The sequence below is a fragment of the Dendrobium catenatum genome, unplaced genomic scaffold (genome assembly GCF_001605985.2).
Source record: "Dendrobium catenatum unplaced genomic scaffold, ASM160598v2 fragScaff_scaffold_1316, whole genome shotgun sequence".
In the NCBI taxonomy this organism is placed as follows: Eukaryota; Viridiplantae; Streptophyta; class Magnoliopsida; order Asparagales; family Orchidaceae; genus Dendrobium; species Dendrobium catenatum.
The window spans coordinates 97,084-115,542 of NW_021319778.1; the positions used below are offsets into that span (position 1 = coordinate 97,084).

An 18,459-nucleotide genomic window follows, 5' to 3' on the forward strand; every position below is an offset into this window, starting at 1 on the left:
GGAAAGTTCTTTATAACTGCTGCACCATTATTACTGGCACTAAACTGCGTACCAGTTCCATGAGAAGAAAGAATTCGACCTATCATTTACTTAAGTATCTTGTTTCAGAGATTGTTGAGAATGCATACGCACATGAAGATTGTTGAGAATGCATACGCAGATGAAGATTTCCCTTTATAAAACCTGATCACGCTATCTGCACAACAAAATGTAGGACAAATAATAGATGAAATCAGCAGAAATCTAATAAGAAGAGTATACTGAACTGGAGAACAAAGAAAAGTATACTTATTAACATATCTGCTACAGAACAAAGAAAAGTATACTGATTAACATATCTGCTACAGAACAAAGAAAAGTATACTGATTAACTTGACAAGAGAAAACAGCTCATGCCCGACTCAGGCCAAAATCATATCTTGTTGAAGAAACATCTCAACGGGACGTGATGAATTGTGATGCTGTTGGCGATAAAAGGCTGAGACCAATAACATATAATGAAGAATACTTCACTAGAGAAGGTAACGACAAGAATTTGCTGGAAATGGCATCATCAAGACCAGCAACATGTGATAAAGAGAAATAGTTTGTTTGAGAATCTAACAGAAGTTTATTGAAAAAGCATCATCGAGACCAACGACTTGTACTGAAGAGTTCACTAGAAGAACATTGGGAGTTTACTGGAGAAGGCCATATTAGGACTAGCAGCATGTGAGATAGAAATCCCCTCAAAAGATTTAAGTAGTGCTCAAGGGTTCACAAACCTAGTTTGTTGCCACGTAGGACTAGCATCTTATTTAGATCAAATGGTGGAGCACAAAAATTGGGATTTAAAATTTGAGTTTAATCCAAGCCAACTTATGAGCCAACGAGCCAAGTCATGTCGAGCTTGCGCTCAAGCTTGTGTAATATATGAGTTCAAATCAAAAGCATGTGTGCCAATAAGCTCGACTTGCGAGATAGATGATGTATTTGAACACAAACTAAAGAAAAAAAAGAAATTCCAAGAATTAGTTGATAGATGATTGAGAAAGTACCAGTTTTACAACCAGCAGCCTGTTTAGCTTTCATTCATGATTTGCCACTGGCTTTGAGGATTTACTGACCATAGGTATCCGTTCTGGCTGTCAATAATAAGACTGATGACATTATACTAGCTTCAAGAAATCAGAAAGCAGAAGTCTTTAAAAAAACTATATGCACCAACCCTGGCAACGGAGAGAACGATAATTTCTTCTATATTAAATTTTGCAGCTCGTACAAGTAAGTGCTCAGATGAATCAAAGGAACAGTTCAAGATTTTAAAAACTGCTATCAGGACCAGTCTTAAAGCGTTTAATAGAATTCATGAGATCAACAACTGAGGAGAGTGGTCGAGGAACTGGGACATTCATGGACCTGTATAGCCTCCTCAAATTTGCATTTATATTCTTAGATGACCCTATATAACTTTTGTCACTCTCACTAGAAGCATCATCATCTTTTAAGTATTCAAATTTTGGCACTGTAGCATCAGAAACCTTCGTTGAAGCAATATCTACCAAGCATATTTGTTCATCAACTCTCGCAAATTGCTCAGGAGCATGATTCACGTTGTTAGGTATGTATTGGGTAGCACCATCTCTCCATTTCTTCATATTTGGCTCAACCAGGGTATTCTGAAATAATAATTCATGTTCTTGTGTTCTTGTAGATTCAATTGCATCCATACGCCCCAGACTAATAGAAGATTCATGGACATCTACAACCTCTTGCGTAGACACAAGTGAGATATTCTCAGTATTCTCTGAACAGTGCTTCTTCTCTTCCTGTAAGATATTAATATGCTGGTCTTCAAGTCTAGCTCTCCCAAATAATGTAATGGGTACAGCAACGGGTGTTGTAGATAAATCCAATTTAAGTTCAAGATGATCTATTGAAATCTCTTTTAGATTCACAATGCTGAATTTTGTAGAAGCCTGCGAAACTTCAGTAATGGCAGCATTAATGTTCCCCGGGAACATTGAATTGGTGGAAGCTGAAAAAGTAGCAGAGTTACCACTAGTACCGTAAAAAAGCTTCCAGATAGGATCATCAGGAGCTATTCGAGTTTTGAAACAATGTTTTTTGACGTAATCAAGCTCCATGGCTCGACAAGGTGGCGTTGTTGAAATGACCCACTTGGGCTGGAGAACTTGCAAAGCCCATTCAAGCTCTTCTCGGGAAGAGTGCATTGAGTAGCACACATGCCAAATTCCGCATTCATCTCTTTCTGCCTCTGACAGTTTTAGTCTATGTGCTAGATCATTAGTTGCGTACCACTGTGTGGAGGGACGAATAAAAAGAGGCTCTGGATGAAAATTTGCTCTTGCCTCAGCTATCTTTTTACTTGCTCTTTCACTCAAACTTGGAAAGCCTTCAACCACCTAAAATGAAGCAATCGCTAATTAATAAGCAGTAAAAAAATAAATGTCATAAATATTAATGGTTACCTACATGAACAAAATATACCCTGGCCACGCAGAAAGCTTGATGGATAGCAAAAGGATGATTGTATCTATTTTTGCATGTACATGTATTTATTTATCAATCTATTCAAATTCCTTTGAGACGAGTAACAATCTTAAAACTCATTGCATGCAAATGCCATCATAAAATCATTAAAAAATGAGGTTCTCCACCAACGGAATGCTGTATTCTAATTGTGAATATGTTAGTCCGGTTCAAACGATCCAACCTGGACCGGCCTTGATTTATCAAAGGCGGAGCAGAGGTTCCACCCTAGTCAATGCCGCCCACTTTTTGGGTGGGGTCCAGCAACCAAATTAATGAGAGATTATGAGGGAAATTTCAAATTGAGGGATTGTTTTGGAATTGGAGAGAATTTTCACATGTTTTAGTAGGATTGTTTGCTAGGGTTTGGGGGCTATCGATTGTTTGACTGAGTTTTGTTTTTCCTAAGGAGAAAGAGGAACTCTAGTGGGCGGCTAGGGTTTGGAAGAGCCAGATCTTCCACTCAAATTGAAGATCCTATTGTTTATTGCTTTACTCTTCATTAATTTTTTCAATAAAAAATTTACTTTTTGGGTGTTCTTCTTCCCAATCCTCGTGTTCATCCGCAGATTATTGTGAAAAGTGCATCTACTTTAGGAGGCTCGTACAGGATAACCACTACTTTCTTCGCTCCCAAGGGACCAGCACCGGGAAGCCTTTGTAAGGCCCCAAAGGAGAAGTCGGTAAGAGGGAGATTTTGGAGAAATTTCAAGAAGTTTACTGAAAAGAAGCTGCAGGAGAAGAGGGCAAAGGGATTGTGTATTAGATGTGATGAGAGATACACATCGGGCACATGTGTAAGGATTGAACTCTTCAGGTTCTTACCATCTGTGATGATGAGGAAGCTAAGGAGGGTGGTGGGAGCAAGGCAATGGTAGAAGAGGAAGGAGAACTGCGTCTTGACATGGCAGGAGATCTCCTTAAATTTCAGTGATGGGATTCACTCCAAATCACACCATAAAATGAAAGAAGAAATAGCATATAGGGAGGTGATGGTGTTTATAAACAATGGGGCTGCCCATAATTCTATCTCCAAGTAGGTCGTTGACCAATTGGGGGTCAATTTGGTGGACACAAGGAAATATGGGATGATGATAGACATTGAAAAGGTGGAGACGGGTAGAGGAGTGTGTAAAGGAGTGGTTATGAGCATACAAGGGGTCCAGATGAGGGAGGATTTCCTACCCTTGGAGTTGGGAATCACTGATTTTATTCTAGGGATGAAATAACTACAAACCTTAGGGGATACCAAGGTTAATTGGGGAGCACTAACAATGGAGTTGATAGTGGAGGGAAGGAAAATGATGATCAGGGGTGATGTAGAGTTATCAAAAGCCTGATGTCGCTCATAAAAATGGCGAGGACTTTACATGAGGTGGGAGGAGGATTTATGGTGGATTTGCAGAGCTTAGAGGGGGGTCAAATTGGAGGAAGAGGAAGACATTACTTCTTTATTCGAGCGCTTATACAACAATTTAGTGAGATTTTTCAACCACCTGAAGGATTGCCACCACCAAGAGAGTAGGAGCATGTCATCACCTTAAGAGATGGGGTGTCACAAATTAGTGTTAAGCCATACCGTTACCCTCGTATTCAGAAGGATTAGATTGAAAAGCTGATCTGAGTAATGTTTGAGACAAGAATCATTAGACCGAGTGTGTCCTTTAAATAACCCATTCCTACTGGTCAAGAATAACAATGGGAGATGGAGATTCTACATGGACTATCGAGCCCTGAATAAAGAGATTGTGCCAAACAAGTTTTCCATTCTAGTGATAGATGAGCGGTTGGATGAGCTGTCTGGAGCAATGGTGCTCACAAAGACGAATTTAAAGTCAAGGTACCATCAAATCCGAATGAGAGAGGTGGATGTCATGAAGACAGTGATCATGACACGTGAGGGACTCAACGAGTTCTTAGTGATGTCATTTGGCCTCACCAACGCCTCTGCTACTTTCCAGTCCCTCATGAATAGGGTGTTCCGACCAAACCTCCAAAAGTTCGTATTGGTTTTCTTTTATGACATACTGGTGTACAGCAGGTCGATGGAAGAGCATTTGGAGCACTTGAGGGTGATCTTAGAAATATTATATGAACATCAGCAGAGGGCCAATTCGAACAAGTTTTGCTTTGCACATGCCAGTATGGGCACATGGTAACTCAGGAGGGGTGGTTGCAAATCAGGCCAAGATTGAGCTAATGCAAAAAATGGCCTCTACTTAGGAATCAGAGATAGCTGAAAGGGATACGATAGGGAGAGGGTGAGTTCAAGGAATAGCTGATAAAGTGGAAGAACCTACCTGACTATGATGCGACATGAGAGCCATATGAGCGAGTGAAGCATCAGTTTTCGTCTTTTCATCTTAAGGACAAGGTGGATCTTTGGGAGGGGAGTATTGTTAGACCGGTCCAGCCAGTTCATCCTTGACCATCCTTAGTTTACCAGATGCAAAATAGAGATTCTACCCCAGTCAATGCCACCCCTTATGGGGGTAGGGTCCAGTAGCCAAATTAATGAGAAATTAAAGAGAGATTATGAGGGAAATTTCAAATTGAGGGGCTATTTAGGATTTGGGGAGACTTTTTGTATGTTATAGTATGATTGTTTGCTAGGGTTTGGGGGCTATCAAATGTCTGGTAGAGTTTTGTTTTTCCTAAGGAGAGAGAGACTCTAATGGGCGGCTAAAGTTTGAGAGAGCAGGATCTTCCTCTCAAATTGAAGATTCAATTGTATCTTGCTTTTTTGCATCAATAAAAAATTGCTTTTTGGTTGTTCTTCCCAATCCTTGCGTTCATCTGCTGATTTTTGTGAAAAATACATCTATTTCCGATCAGAATATAAAGGCAATTACAAATATTAAACAATGCCTTGGGAGTGGCTTGCCTTGATTGGACTTGGTTTTTGTGATGAAAATTTGAAATGGGGGATTAGAAATTAGATTAGATGAAATAATTGTAAGAGCTTCAAATTCACAAATAGAAAATATTGAAGATAATCAGATAAAGAGGATGAGCCCAACTATGATATGGAGGCTACAAATCAACAGTGAGACAAAGAAGAATGCATGAAAATGAAGGAATAAAAATTAGTGAGCTTTAGATTATTCCTAAGATATGAATGCTAATAACTTTAAGTTGTTTAAATATTGAAGTTATTTAAACACTTTTCCCTCAAATATGTGCAATTGACATTTGATTAAAATAAAATTTTTAAGTTGAACCTTTTGAAATAAAAAAAGCTATATTTGGCTACCTAAGTACCCCAAAAAACAGGGCTTAAGCAAAGCATAGTTAAAAATAAAAAACATAATAATAACTAAAGAAAATTGGTACAAAGCAAATAGCAAAAATAATGAATAACCAACAGGAAAAAGAGTACTAAAAAATATAATGTATCAAAATCTAAAGATCAAGCAACCATGTGGTACTTTTTTTGAGCTCCGTTAAAAAGCAAGAATGGGTTGAGAGCATATAGTCTTGTAAATCCTTGATGCATTTGTATGTCCTAAATCAAAATCATCCTTAATGCAAAAATTATAAATCATGGACATATTAAATCAAAGAATATGGTTATATACCTTCATCAACCTTTTTTCTTTATGAACTACTAATGATTTATGAGATTTAATAAAAAGCTTAGGGATTGTCACTACTTAATTTTCTTATATTTTTCGTAGCTGATTATCATTCTAGTGTATGTTAGCAAAATCAATATATGAATATGTATCAATCTCAGCCAATACAAAGCCTATTTGAGAGAGAAAGGGGAGTTAAAACAATAGAAGTTTCAACCACACCAACACCAACCAATAACTACCTCAGGAAGACTTAAAAGAAAAGCCAAAGTCTGATTACTGCTCAAATAATTTACAACTATCACAGAAGGATGCTTTTGAGAGAAAAAAATGTGTTTTTCGACTTGGGCAGAGATAATAATGTGAAAAAAATAGCATTAGTATATCCTAAAAAATAGGCTTGTGAGCATTGTAAGCCTTATTTGTGATATGAGTAAGAGCGGGAAGGGATCGTTAGTCACATCAAAAACAATGTTTGTGGCCCTAGAGATTAGTTTGAAACCACCACAAGATTATTGACTAACATTTATGAATTGATTATTTGACTGGAAAATTATAGGAAGGTACTAAATCAAATTTCTTGCATTGGAGCATGGAAGGCCCAATTTTTCTTAGCTATGGATAAGCAACAAAAAGATCAAAAAACTCATATCCAAACATAAGACATTTACTGAAATAGGTAGGAAATCTTTTAAAATCAATGTCTAGCAAGTAGCCCTTAGAGTACAACATCAACAAACTTTTATCCCAACATGTGGGGTTAGCTAAATGAATGCTTTTTTTTTCATTTTGTCCTATTAAGAGTTAAATTCTCATTTAAATGTAATAAACAAAAATCATTTTTAACACTTTCAAACAAGTCTTTTCAAGTATATCTCTATCTTTCTTAATATAGCCGTGAGAGTAATGGTAAATAAAATATTCTCAATCAACAGGCTCTATGACAACCATGTCAACATAGGAGAGAGTGACCTAAGCAATCACCAAGTCGACAAGTAAAGGTTTACCAAATATTGATCCTAAAGATAACAAAGTGGGAAGGTTCATGAAATGAATTCGTAAGAAAGGAGTAATAGGTGGTCGCTCTTCCTTTTGAAATATGCATAAAGCAGCCATGAGAATAATTTGGTATAATCTTCTTCAAATGAATTGCACAAAAAATGTGGCAAGCATCAAAATGCAAATTCCCTTTTGAAATACGCATAAAGCAGCCATGAGAATAATTAGGTATAATCTTCTTCAAATGATATGCACAAAAAATGTGGCAAGCATCAATGAGACCAAGAGAATAATTGCCCAATAAACCCAAATATATGTAGACAATAAGAATGACATCAAGCTTAGGTCAACTACATGCAAAGTTTCTAACTAATGACTGGTCGTAAAGAAAACAATTTTCCTCTTTTAAATAAATTAAAGATTTTTTCCAGCAAATTTTCCAAAAAAAGTGATGACTGAACTTTGAAACTAAGATTAGAGTTTTGAGGCTTACATGCCAATGTTTGAGAATATCATTTTAATTCTTAAGAAAGTTTTGGGAGCTCCAAATCGAACACCTGATGGTTGACTATGAAGAAATGGATCGACATTTCAACTGATTGAGGTGTAGGACTTTAATGGTAGGTCCTCCAAAGTGTCAATATCAAGTAAACTATGAGTAACCAAGGCTCCATATAAAGGAGAAACTTAAGTGCTGACAACAGGAGAGGATCTAGACGTGACATCCCATAAGTCTAAGGCAAAGAAAAGGGAGGAAGTCAAGATTCAAAGAGTAGGAGCAGGGAACAGACAGGGTCAGCTAGAGAAAGGATAAAGGTAGCCAACATTTGTGATAATGTGCCTATGGCTTTTCCAAGAGGGAGAAAGTCGCTCTAAAGATATCTTTCTATCTTTTTGATGAATTTGTGGTATAAGGAGGGGCCTTGGAACCATATTCAAAGGAGGACTGGAGGTCAGAACACAAGGAGAAAGTTTTATACATGTTTTTAAGAAGTTTGCTTAAGATTATCTCTATAAAATATTTTGGATCGTGCAATTTAATGCAATTATAAAATCATTATTTTTCCTAATATATTAAAATGTACTACTAATCATGCAATGCACCCCCATAATTCTAATAAGTTTAAGAAAGGAAATAGCTATATATTTTCAGTACCTCACTTTGCTTTAGTAATTGCCTAAGATGGCACCTAGCAACTTCAGCATTGGGCAACCACATTGACTTGAGAACACCTTGAATTTTTAATGAAGCCAATGAAAATTAGTGACGTTGCTTTCTTTTCAGGGAAAATTAAACAAATAAATTATATAAAGTATAATTGATCATAACAAGAACTAGCCATTAATCAACCTTTCAAATTAGTAAGCAAAATTTAGCGTGTCCTCGCATTATTTTCCATAGTGATTAAACAAACAGGCAAGATAACTAATATCTGATTGTCAATTACCAGTCATTGATCAGCTATCCAAACCATACCACAATTCCTAATGAATATGAAAACAAGTTGTACCTGCTTAAATGATTAGAGTAGTAGTTGGTTATTTTAATGTAATGCTTATAATTGTATACACTACAAAAATTCCCTCACAATAATAACAAGTTTATGAAGTGAAATGGCTATCTCTTTTAAGCACCAACTTTGCTTGAGTGAGGACACAAGATGCTACCTAGCGACTTGAGGGAAACCATATTGCCTTTTTGCACTTTTAAATGTAATTACGTAAGCAAGATCACTGATGCTTGATTATCAATTACTGGTTTTCAATCAACCATCCAAACCCTAGTACAACCCCTAATGAATAGAAATAAAGTAGTTTCAACAGCTGAAATGGTGACAATAGTAGCTTCCTATCATTGGACAAGTGGTCCATCATCAAATCGTTTGCTTGAATTACAACCTTTCAGGTTGCAAATTTGACTAAGGTATTTTAAATTATAAAATTTAGGCATAGTTTAAATTATTAAAATTTACTCATCAACTAAAAACAAAAACTAGTATGGAAATGATGACAACCCTTCGTGAGATATCAAAAAAATAACTTGGGGTTCCAAAAGCAAACATTAGCAGGGGACAAGCAAACGTTTTTCTCCACCCCTACCCTATCCTCATATTCTTTTAGGAGCTGCTTGGTTAGCTAAAAAAGAAACGCAAAATAAAATGGAATGCAGTGCAAAAAGACTGTAATTTAAAATGTTTGGAGTTGTCTGGAAGAGTTTAAAGTAAATGCAGGTGATTTTTTTATTGAAGTGAAATGAATGCAATGCAAAAGCTTATGATAGATGTTGATGATCGGCGGGTAGTGGTGCTGGTGAGCAGTGGTGTTCTGCAACGATAGGTGGTGGTTATAGCAGCCAACAACCAACAGTGACGATCGTTGGTGGCCAACAGCAGAGACCAACAATGGTGGCTAGTGACAGGTGGAGATGGCCAATAATGGCAGTAGTGGGTTGTTGAGGTAGTTGGTAGCGGCTAATGAAAATGAAAGAATTTACGGTGTATTTGGAAATCATCCAAATATAACAAATTTTAAATACATCAAAATTACAAAACATGATGCATTCTAAATACGCCAAAATTTTACTCTGCATTTCTTTTACATCAAACTAAACATAGATATTTTCAAAATCCCTACATTTGTGATAATTTGCTCATATTTTACTTTAACCAAATAGTCCCTAATGGTTGGATGCGACAATAACTTTTAGCTCTTTCTCAATGCTTGCTATCAAGCTATGCATATTGGTTAACCGAAACTCAGCCTAAGGCGCAAAGGTGAACGAGATGATAAAAACTCAACAGATCTGAACTTCTACTAAACTAGAATAAAACAAACATCATGTCACAATGGATAAAAAGGGAAATAAAAAGTTTACATTACCAAAAAAATTTTAAAAGTGAAAATAAATATTAGTTCACAGAAACAAAGAATTTCTACCTGGAATCTAGAAGATTCATCTTTTGAAAGAATTTCTGGAGCTATAAGTGAAAGAACATTGAAGCATTCAGGGTTTTTTATTTCATCAACATATATTCTGGATCCAAAAGTTTTCGACACCTGAACAAGTATATCTTCCTGACCAAGCATATCACAAGCAAGATACACTTCTAATGCATTTGGGTGCTTCCATATGCAGTTTATTACCTAAGTGTAGTCATCAAGTTAAATTTACTTTAATGAAAGGAAAATAATATAAAGGAGATATCAGCCGGTTACATATAAAATGATCACAAAAATTAAACATCATAAACCTGTTGGATGGCTAATTTCTTGCTTGGAATCTCAATAGAGCATCTGCCAAAAGTACAGTCAAGAAATATATAGTCGAGGTTGCAATCTCTCCCATTCTTATTGGCATACTTCAGAGGAAAATTTTGCAGGCACTCAGGGTCTAACCTACAATCCCCAGTATGCAGAATATTACCAAATCCACCTTCAAACAAGAACATAACAGCACCTGATAAGGCATCCCAGAAGAAAAAATCAGCAACTTTCTATTCTTTACCAAAATTTTTAAGATAATACTTTTGCCCAGAAGTAACTCCTATCTCAGTAAAAAGATTCTCACAAAGAAATCACAGATTGAAAGAAGTTATATAAATTATTGAACAATTTATATAGAGATGACTAATCAGATTTCTTGCTCATTTAAATCTATAAGGACGCTACCCTTCCCTCTACGAACAAGCTCAACGATTACAGTAGAAAGAAAATCAATCCACTTAATAAGAGAAAAAGATAAATCCTAATTAGCACAGCGACCAGATAACAAAGAAAATGACGAAATCGAATAAAATTGAAACATGGTAGCTCTTCGGTTACCTGTTTCATGAAGTGCATTGCTTTTAGACTGAAGTGGCATCTAAACTTTACCATATGCAATCAATTGCAGTTTATAAATTTCATTAATTATTGAATGCAAATATTGCAGCTTGAATAATTGATAATAACCGTAACAATTTTTCTAATACCTTTAACCATAGAGATGGCTGAATCGTCCGATTAAATTAACATTTGAAATGCTGAAAAAAAAAAACATATTGCATTTCGCTCTAAACTAAACAGCCAGACAATCCAAAGAGAATCCGAAACAACTAGTAAAAAGAGATGGCTGAGTAGTCCAATTAAATTAACATCTGAAAAGCTGCATATTGAAGAAATCAAACACGGTACATAGAGGGGAAAAAACATATTGCATTAGATCTAAACCAAACAGCCAAAAAATCCCAATAGAATCCCAAACAATAGAGGCAAATACCCGGGCAGTGATTCGCGTCAAAAGCACGCACCGAGAAATCCCCATCTGGATCTTTGACTACCAATAGTTCACCCAACTCAATCTCCAAAAACAGGGAATCATCAAGCTGAAAACGTAGACAACAATCGATTTCATCGGAGAATTAGCAAGAAGTTGGATATTTAAATATAAAAAAATCACAAGGACAAGGACGCAAGAGATAATTCTCAATCACCTCCGGAAATTGGTGGCACACTAGGGTTTTTGTGAGGCGAGTGCAGTAAATGGGGAAAGAGCATAAAGCGGCAATTCCCGATAGGTGATCTTTGTGGGCGTGCGTGAGGAAATGGTGACGCTTCTGCTTAGAGGCGTGGCTCCACGTATCGACGGAGAAAGGAAGCCCTCGCGGCGTCTCGATAGGCATCTACCCTTCTCCGCCTTTTCCCTGCCTTTCTACTTCTTCGTCTCCTATATGCAAAGGACGCACTTTGTTTCTTCTCCTGGAAGGATCTTTAAAAACGAAATAGAAAAAAATCCTTTAAAAAAAGAGGAGGGAACCTTTCGAAATTCCGACCTTCCCACACTGTTCGTTTTAATTTGCGCAATTGACTTGTCTTTCCAAGCGTGTATTAAATCTAGATGTTTATTTATAATGAAATATTTACTAACACAATGGTATAACTCGACAACTAAACAGTTTACCAATTAAATATTTTGATTAGATTAAAGTAACTTTTTATGATTTTAAATATTTAAAAAGTGCTTAAATATATATTATTTGTGCTACTATTATAAAAATGATGATGTTGCATCCTGGAATATTCACAGTGACAGAGAAATATATAGTTTAACATCTTAGCTTTGCACAAAAATCCAGCACACAATCAGATAAAATAGATGATGCAACATTTTTAAGAGACCATGATTTGTACGTGGAAACCCCTTAAAAGAAAAAAAATCACGGGGCATGACCCAGTTTGAATGAATCAACTAATTTTTGTTGAGTATTACAAATGAGGCCCTTCCTTGGGGGGAGAAGGGCATGGCTTGATGTAATAAATATATATCATATGGAGTTCATTACGTGGTGGGAATATGAATAATCACTATTGACTTGTTTGTATGAATGGAAGGACCAAAGTCGGTAGACGATGGAGATCGAAAAGATTGTAGTCAGGTGATGGTGATTGAAAGGACCGCAATCAGCAAGCGACGGAGGTTGGAAATACCGTTGTACGACGACGGATGTTGGAAAGACTGTAGTCAGCGACGGAGGTCGAAATGATTGTTGCCTAGCTATCGAGGTTAAAAAAAGCCGTAGTCAATGGGCGATGGAGGTCGGAATGACCATATTCGTCGAGTGACAGAGGTTAGAAAGACCATTGTCTAACGATAGATGTCGGAAACACCATAGTAAGTAAAGGAGGTTGGAAGGACCTTTGTCGATTGACGACGGAGGTTCCACAAAGGTTGGAAAATGTGAAATTCCTTAAGTGAAAGAATTTAAAGTTGTAAATATCGAGACACCTTGTGGTGTAATGGTGGCTCTTAGGCCAAAGGGGATAATAACTTGATAGTTAAGAGTTTGTGCTCTTATAGAAAATATTGTAGGCTGGAGATAGAGGTTGCAAGGACCGTTGTCGGGTGGAAGTCAAATAATAATTGGAAGACATGTGGAAGTCTGGCGTTAATTGGTGGTCGAGAGTAATTCCGGTAACAGTTGCATGCCGGGCGGAGGTCCAACAAAAGTCCTACAACAGTTGGTAGCCAGGAGAAAGTCCGACGAAAGTCGGTGGCCGAGCAGAAGTTTTGCATCCTTCGGTGGCCAGGTGGAATTCCGACGGCTAGAAAAGACTGGCATCGGGCAGAAGTCCAGAGTTGGCCAGAAGTCTAGCGTCGGGCAGATGTCCAGTGTCAAGAAGAATACCGGCGTCCGACGGTGGCCGAGTAGAAGTTCGACAACTGGTGGAAGTCCGGCGTCAAGTAGAAATCCAACAACAAATGGATGTCCGGTGTTGAATAGAAGTCTAACATCAAGAAGTAGTCCGACGAATTGTCCGGCAACAAGCAGAAGTCTTACGTCGGGTAGAAGTATGGCGTCTGATAGAAATCTGAAGTTAACTTTAGGAAAGGCAATGACTTCGTCTTGAGTTTGCATAAATGAAATGGAAAGATCATGGGAGGAGAAGTTAGTAGGGTTAACAATATTTGTTCAATCTAACAACAAGCTCAAAAGAGCCGCTAATGATTGAAAGGGAGGAAAGTCAGAGAGTGGATAGAGGAGAACCCCCCCCCCCCCCCGAGGAGACGGGCAACTAAGAGGATGAAAAGCAAGATTGGTGCGCACGAGGGAAAGGGAAACCCTAGCACTGCATCTTCTAGGCAACTCATGCCAAAAAATTTTTCACAGCAAACTTTTTGGCAATCTATGATTCTACTCATGTAAAATCTTAATTTTCATTTTTATTAGAACAAAATGTTAATATCATTCATTCTATCTCTACTCTTTTGTTTCTAAATGTCCATTAAAATTTATTTGCCCCATTAGGATTTCTCTTCTAATTAATAAACTCTTCACTTCTTTGCCCCTATTGGATTTCTTCTTTCGTTTATTAACCTCCCCACACTTTAATATTTTATCTCAATTTCAATCTCCAGCTTTCAATTTATTTGACAGATTTAATTTATATTGTTTGATTTGCTATTGATTTATCGAGAAATTATTGTGTGCGGAATCCGAATGCATTCGGATTCCAATCACAGCTTACCACATCAGTGGATGCACTCCGGGCCCAGTGCATCCAGTGATATGGTGCATGGTGATTGGAATCCGAATGCACACACAATAATCTTTTCTCCGATTTATCACCCCTACTCCAACAAAAAGCTCTTAAAACCCTTCAAATTCCTTCGCCTCTCCAAAAGGCGACCTTGCATCTTGAATTCCTCGACTTCTTCCATATAATTTCCCCATTCAAAATATCTAAAAACCACTACGAATTCCACTGTCTATCTATTACTTCACCTATACGCATTCAGTTGTGTCCATCACCTCAACCTTGAATTCATCTTTGATGGTGGCAATCCAGTCAACATGCAACACAAGAAGCCTGCAATAAGATACGCAAGACCGATGAACTTGTTTATTTCTTTACCATAAATCTTTTACCCATTTAACAAATCTCAATTGCAACTTTCTCTGAAATCTTTCATAATTAGCCCATTCATTCCCAGGTGGAGTTTCTCAGAACTATTTAATGGGCTGCTAAATGAAGACTACTAGAATTATTTTTCACTAATGCATTCTCGTCATTCTTTTTTTAAAGGGAGATTTACATACATACCACTTTATACTACTCTATTTATATATTTAACACTTAAAACTTTAATATTACAAGAATACGGTCTCCCGGTCTTCTACTGAATCCGAATACAGAGCCTTAGCCTCAGCTACCGCTGACACCATCTGGATCAAACGTTTGCTGGCTGAGTTTCGGATTGGTCATTCTGAACCAGTGGATGTATTCTGTGATAACACATCTACAATCGCTCTTGCTAATAATCCCGTCTTCCACGCTCGCACCAAGCACATTGAGATTGATCAGCGTTTTATACGCGATCACATTATCAACAAGGTCATTCGTTTACTCCCAATCAGCACAGTGGATCAAGTTGCAGATATTCTTACAAAATCTTTGTCTACCCCTCGGTTTAAATTTCTTCGTAGCAAACTGACCATCTGCTCCTATACTCAGTTTGAGGGGGGATGTTAAGAACAAAGTATACATTACTCTACTGTCATCCAATAACCTGTGTACACGTGTCCTGCATAACATCACTTAGATGCTATAAATATGTATACAGGGAATGCTGTAATATATGAAAAACATAATAATACATTTCTCTTTATTCTTCTTTTACTGTCTTGCTTCTTCTCAGTATATACAATTCTACACTCCCCACACTTTAATATTTAATCTCAATTTAAATCTCCAGCTTTCAATTTATTTGACAGATTTAATTTATATTGTTTGATTTGCTTTCGATTTATCGCCCCCACACCAACGAAAAGCTCTTAAAACCCTTCAAATTCCACTGTGTATCTATTACTTAACCTATACGCATTCAGTTGTGTCCATCACCTCAACCTTGAATTCATCTTTGATGATGGTAATCCAGTCAAGAACACAAGAAGCCTGCAATAAGATATGCAAGACCGATGAACTTGTTTATTTCTTTACCATAAATCTTTTACCCATCTAACAATCTCAATTGCAACTTTCTCTGAAATCTTTCATAATTAGCCCATTCATTCCTAGGTGGAGTTTCTCAGAACTATTTAATGGGCTGCTAAATGAAGACTACTAGAATTATTTTTCACTAATGCATTCTCGTCATTCTTTTTTTAAATCTCCAACAATACCTGAATACAATCACAAGGAAACAGCAAATTGTAGAATTGAAATCTTCAAATCTAAAATGAGCAAGTATGGCAATCAATCATGATTAAGCTAAGACAAGGACTAACTTATAAAATTTATTTTAATTTTTTGTGTACTAATTTAATGCCTACATATCAAATACATGATCGAATTTGTAGGAATAGAGTAGATATGATAGTTTTTTTTTTTTTTTGAAGAGATCTAATTCTTTTTTTGACTGAGCTTTCTATACAATACGATGAATGTTTAATGATGTAATATCATCTCGGTCTTAGACTTCGCTTCGGACGGCTGTCTTACCGCTTTTTAAAGTAGCTTTCTAGTACCAAAATTTTTTTTTTTTACTTAAAAGCTGGTTTAAGAAGCGGTAAAAAAGCCATCTCAAATGAAGTCTTAATGCTACTTTGAAAAGTACTTTCCTATCATTCACATATAGGTTTGATTTGGTTTCTTATGTGTTACTTCCTTTTCCTTTGAGGCATTTTCAAAAAAAAAAAAAAAAGAAAAGAAATATGATAACAAACTTATATTGTTTCATTTCAATGTTTATTGATCACCAAATATCATGTTTATTAAAACATTTAGATATTTGTTACAACATTTAGATCAACAAGATTAATAGTAATTTAGAATTTGATAACTTCTTTTAGTCTTCATTTAAATTTTTAGGTTATTTGTGTCCAAGATTCAAAATGAAACCTTTATTGAGAAAGAAACTATATTAGCCAATGCAATTGATTTTATAATATCTTTTCTTTTCTAGAGTATAAATCTCATATTTAAAACCCACATACAATTTTCGGTTGATGAAATTCTATTAAAGTTTTCTATTGTTTGTAATTCTTACCCTACATGAAAGTTGCATATTTTTTGAAGAGATTTTGATTGAAATTTGGCCATATTATGCTGCAAATTATATTTATTTATGGATTTACGTTCGATGGTAAAAGACATGTAGGAAATAATTTTTGACAAAATTAGATCAATAAAAAATATTTTTTGGAGAATCTCAATAAAAAAGCTGAAGCAAATACTAGCAGATAAAAAAACATCACAATAAGATTTATGATCGCATTTTCTGGTGGAAATTATCTCGAAAGTTGCATGGTATTCAAGCTGCTAGAATTTCTTGTGCAAAATATCAGTGAAATATTGCGAGAATTTCCATGATAATACCACCAAAAGTTCATGCAGTATGTTGCGTCGATGAACTTTTTGATTGCTAAGTCTGTTGGAACCACCAACGGCTTCTTTTTGAATGCAATTGCACCGGAAGATATTATCGATAGATTTTCATTAGAAGTTAGCCAGAAACATGTTAGAAACTAGAAAAAAAGGATAGCATTCATTTTAATAGTTTTTATTCATACACTTGCACAACACAAGACTAAACATTGCATTATAACAAATTTACTTAAAAAGTATCAAACACCAATAAATTTGTCAAATAACAATGCTAACTTTGCATCAATTAAAGATCAAAGAAAATGAACAATCACATTTCAAATTACAAAATCGTCGTGTTTTTACAAATCATAAAATATGATAACAACTAAACTGATCAATAGAAAACATAAAAAAAATCTTATCTACTAATCATCCACCTTTTCGTCATTCTCCTCAGCCCTTAAGCCTGATGCTAGTGTTTCAAACTCCATGAATGCCCGCAACTAAGCTTGCATCTAAACTTATTGTAATTACATATCCACTTGTAGGCCAAGCACCCTTCTATTGATTATCTCCTAAATGTCAATACCGTTGAATGCTAAATTGGATGCCTGAGCCTCATATGCATATGCTTGTTAGATTAATCCATGCACTTTGAATGTTGTGTAGATTCGATAGAGGATCCCTCACTATATACATGCACTAGAATTTTGGTGGTATATTTTTCCATGATTCATAAGGAGTAGCATACTTACTCATTATAATATCTCTAATCTTATGTGTCTCTTGCATGGATGGGTTAAAGCCATAAAATTAAATAAATATTACAGATTAGAGTAACTTAACACAACTAAGAAATATAATCTCAATACATATGTTTGTGCCATCCTCTAGTTCAATATGCATACAACCATTTGAACCTTATGAACACTATAGGAAAAATGCCTATTACCGGCGGTTTATAGACCGCCGGTGTTACCGGCGGTGTCGCCGGCGGTTTGACCGCCGGTTTTTACCGGCGGCCTAACCGATGGGTTTGGTACGTTAAGCCGTCGGTACTAGCGACGATCCATAAACCGCCGGCAAACCGCTGGACATTAATATGAACCGGCGGTTTAACGGCGGCTGGGACCGCCGTTGATAAGTTATTTTTTACCGGCGGTCTGGACCGCCGGCAAACCGCCGATAAATGCCCTAATACGAATAGACCCGAGCCTCGCATTTCATTTTTACTCTTTCCTTCTCTCTCTCATTTCGGTCGCTCTGCCGTCGCCTCCGCTCGGATCGACTTCCGTTTGTCGCCGCCGACGAAGCTTCTCCGACCGCCGACCCCAATCCAACCGCCGATGGTTAATCTCCGACCTCCGACCGTCGACCCAATCCGACCCCAAACCGACCGCTGACTTCTGTTTTTCAACCCTAGATTTCTATTTTAAGGTAATTTTTTTAATATCCTCATCTATTTCACCATTCCTCTGAACAAATTATCAAATTTATATCTAAAATA

The 18,459-nt window shown here is 36.6% G+C and overlaps 1 protein-coding gene across 3 annotated transcripts; it reads right to left on the reverse strand.

Moving 5' to 3' along the window:
* Nucleotides 1–1,209: 1,209 nt before the first annotated feature.
* Nucleotides 1,210–11,920, reverse strand: LOC110105143. Of its 3 annotated transcripts, XM_028699507.1 has the most exons (6): nucleotides 11,902–11,920; nucleotides 11,579–11,811; nucleotides 11,365–11,470; nucleotides 10,358–10,563; nucleotides 10,044–10,250; nucleotides 1,210–2,405 (listed from the first exon to the last, which is right to left on the reverse strand). In XM_028699507.1, exons 2-6 carry the CDS (start codon nucleotides 11,765–11,767, stop codon nucleotides 1,302–1,304), a joined length of 1,812 nt encoding a protein of 603 aa, XP_028555340.1. In that variant the 5' UTR covers nucleotides 11,768–11,811; nucleotides 11,902–11,920; the 3' UTR covers nucleotides 1,210–1,301. The 3 variants fall into 3 exon arrangements, with proteins under 3 accessions (XP_028555340.1, XP_028555342.1, XP_028555341.1); XM_028699509.1 differs by lacking the exon at nucleotides 11,902–11,920 and having other exon boundaries at nucleotides 11,396–11,470; nucleotides 11,579–11,625; XM_028699508.1 differs by lacking the exons at nucleotides 10,044–10,250; nucleotides 11,902–11,920 and having other exon boundaries at nucleotides 11,579–11,895.
* Between the last annotated feature and the right edge of the window lie 6,539 nt (nucleotides 11,921–18,459).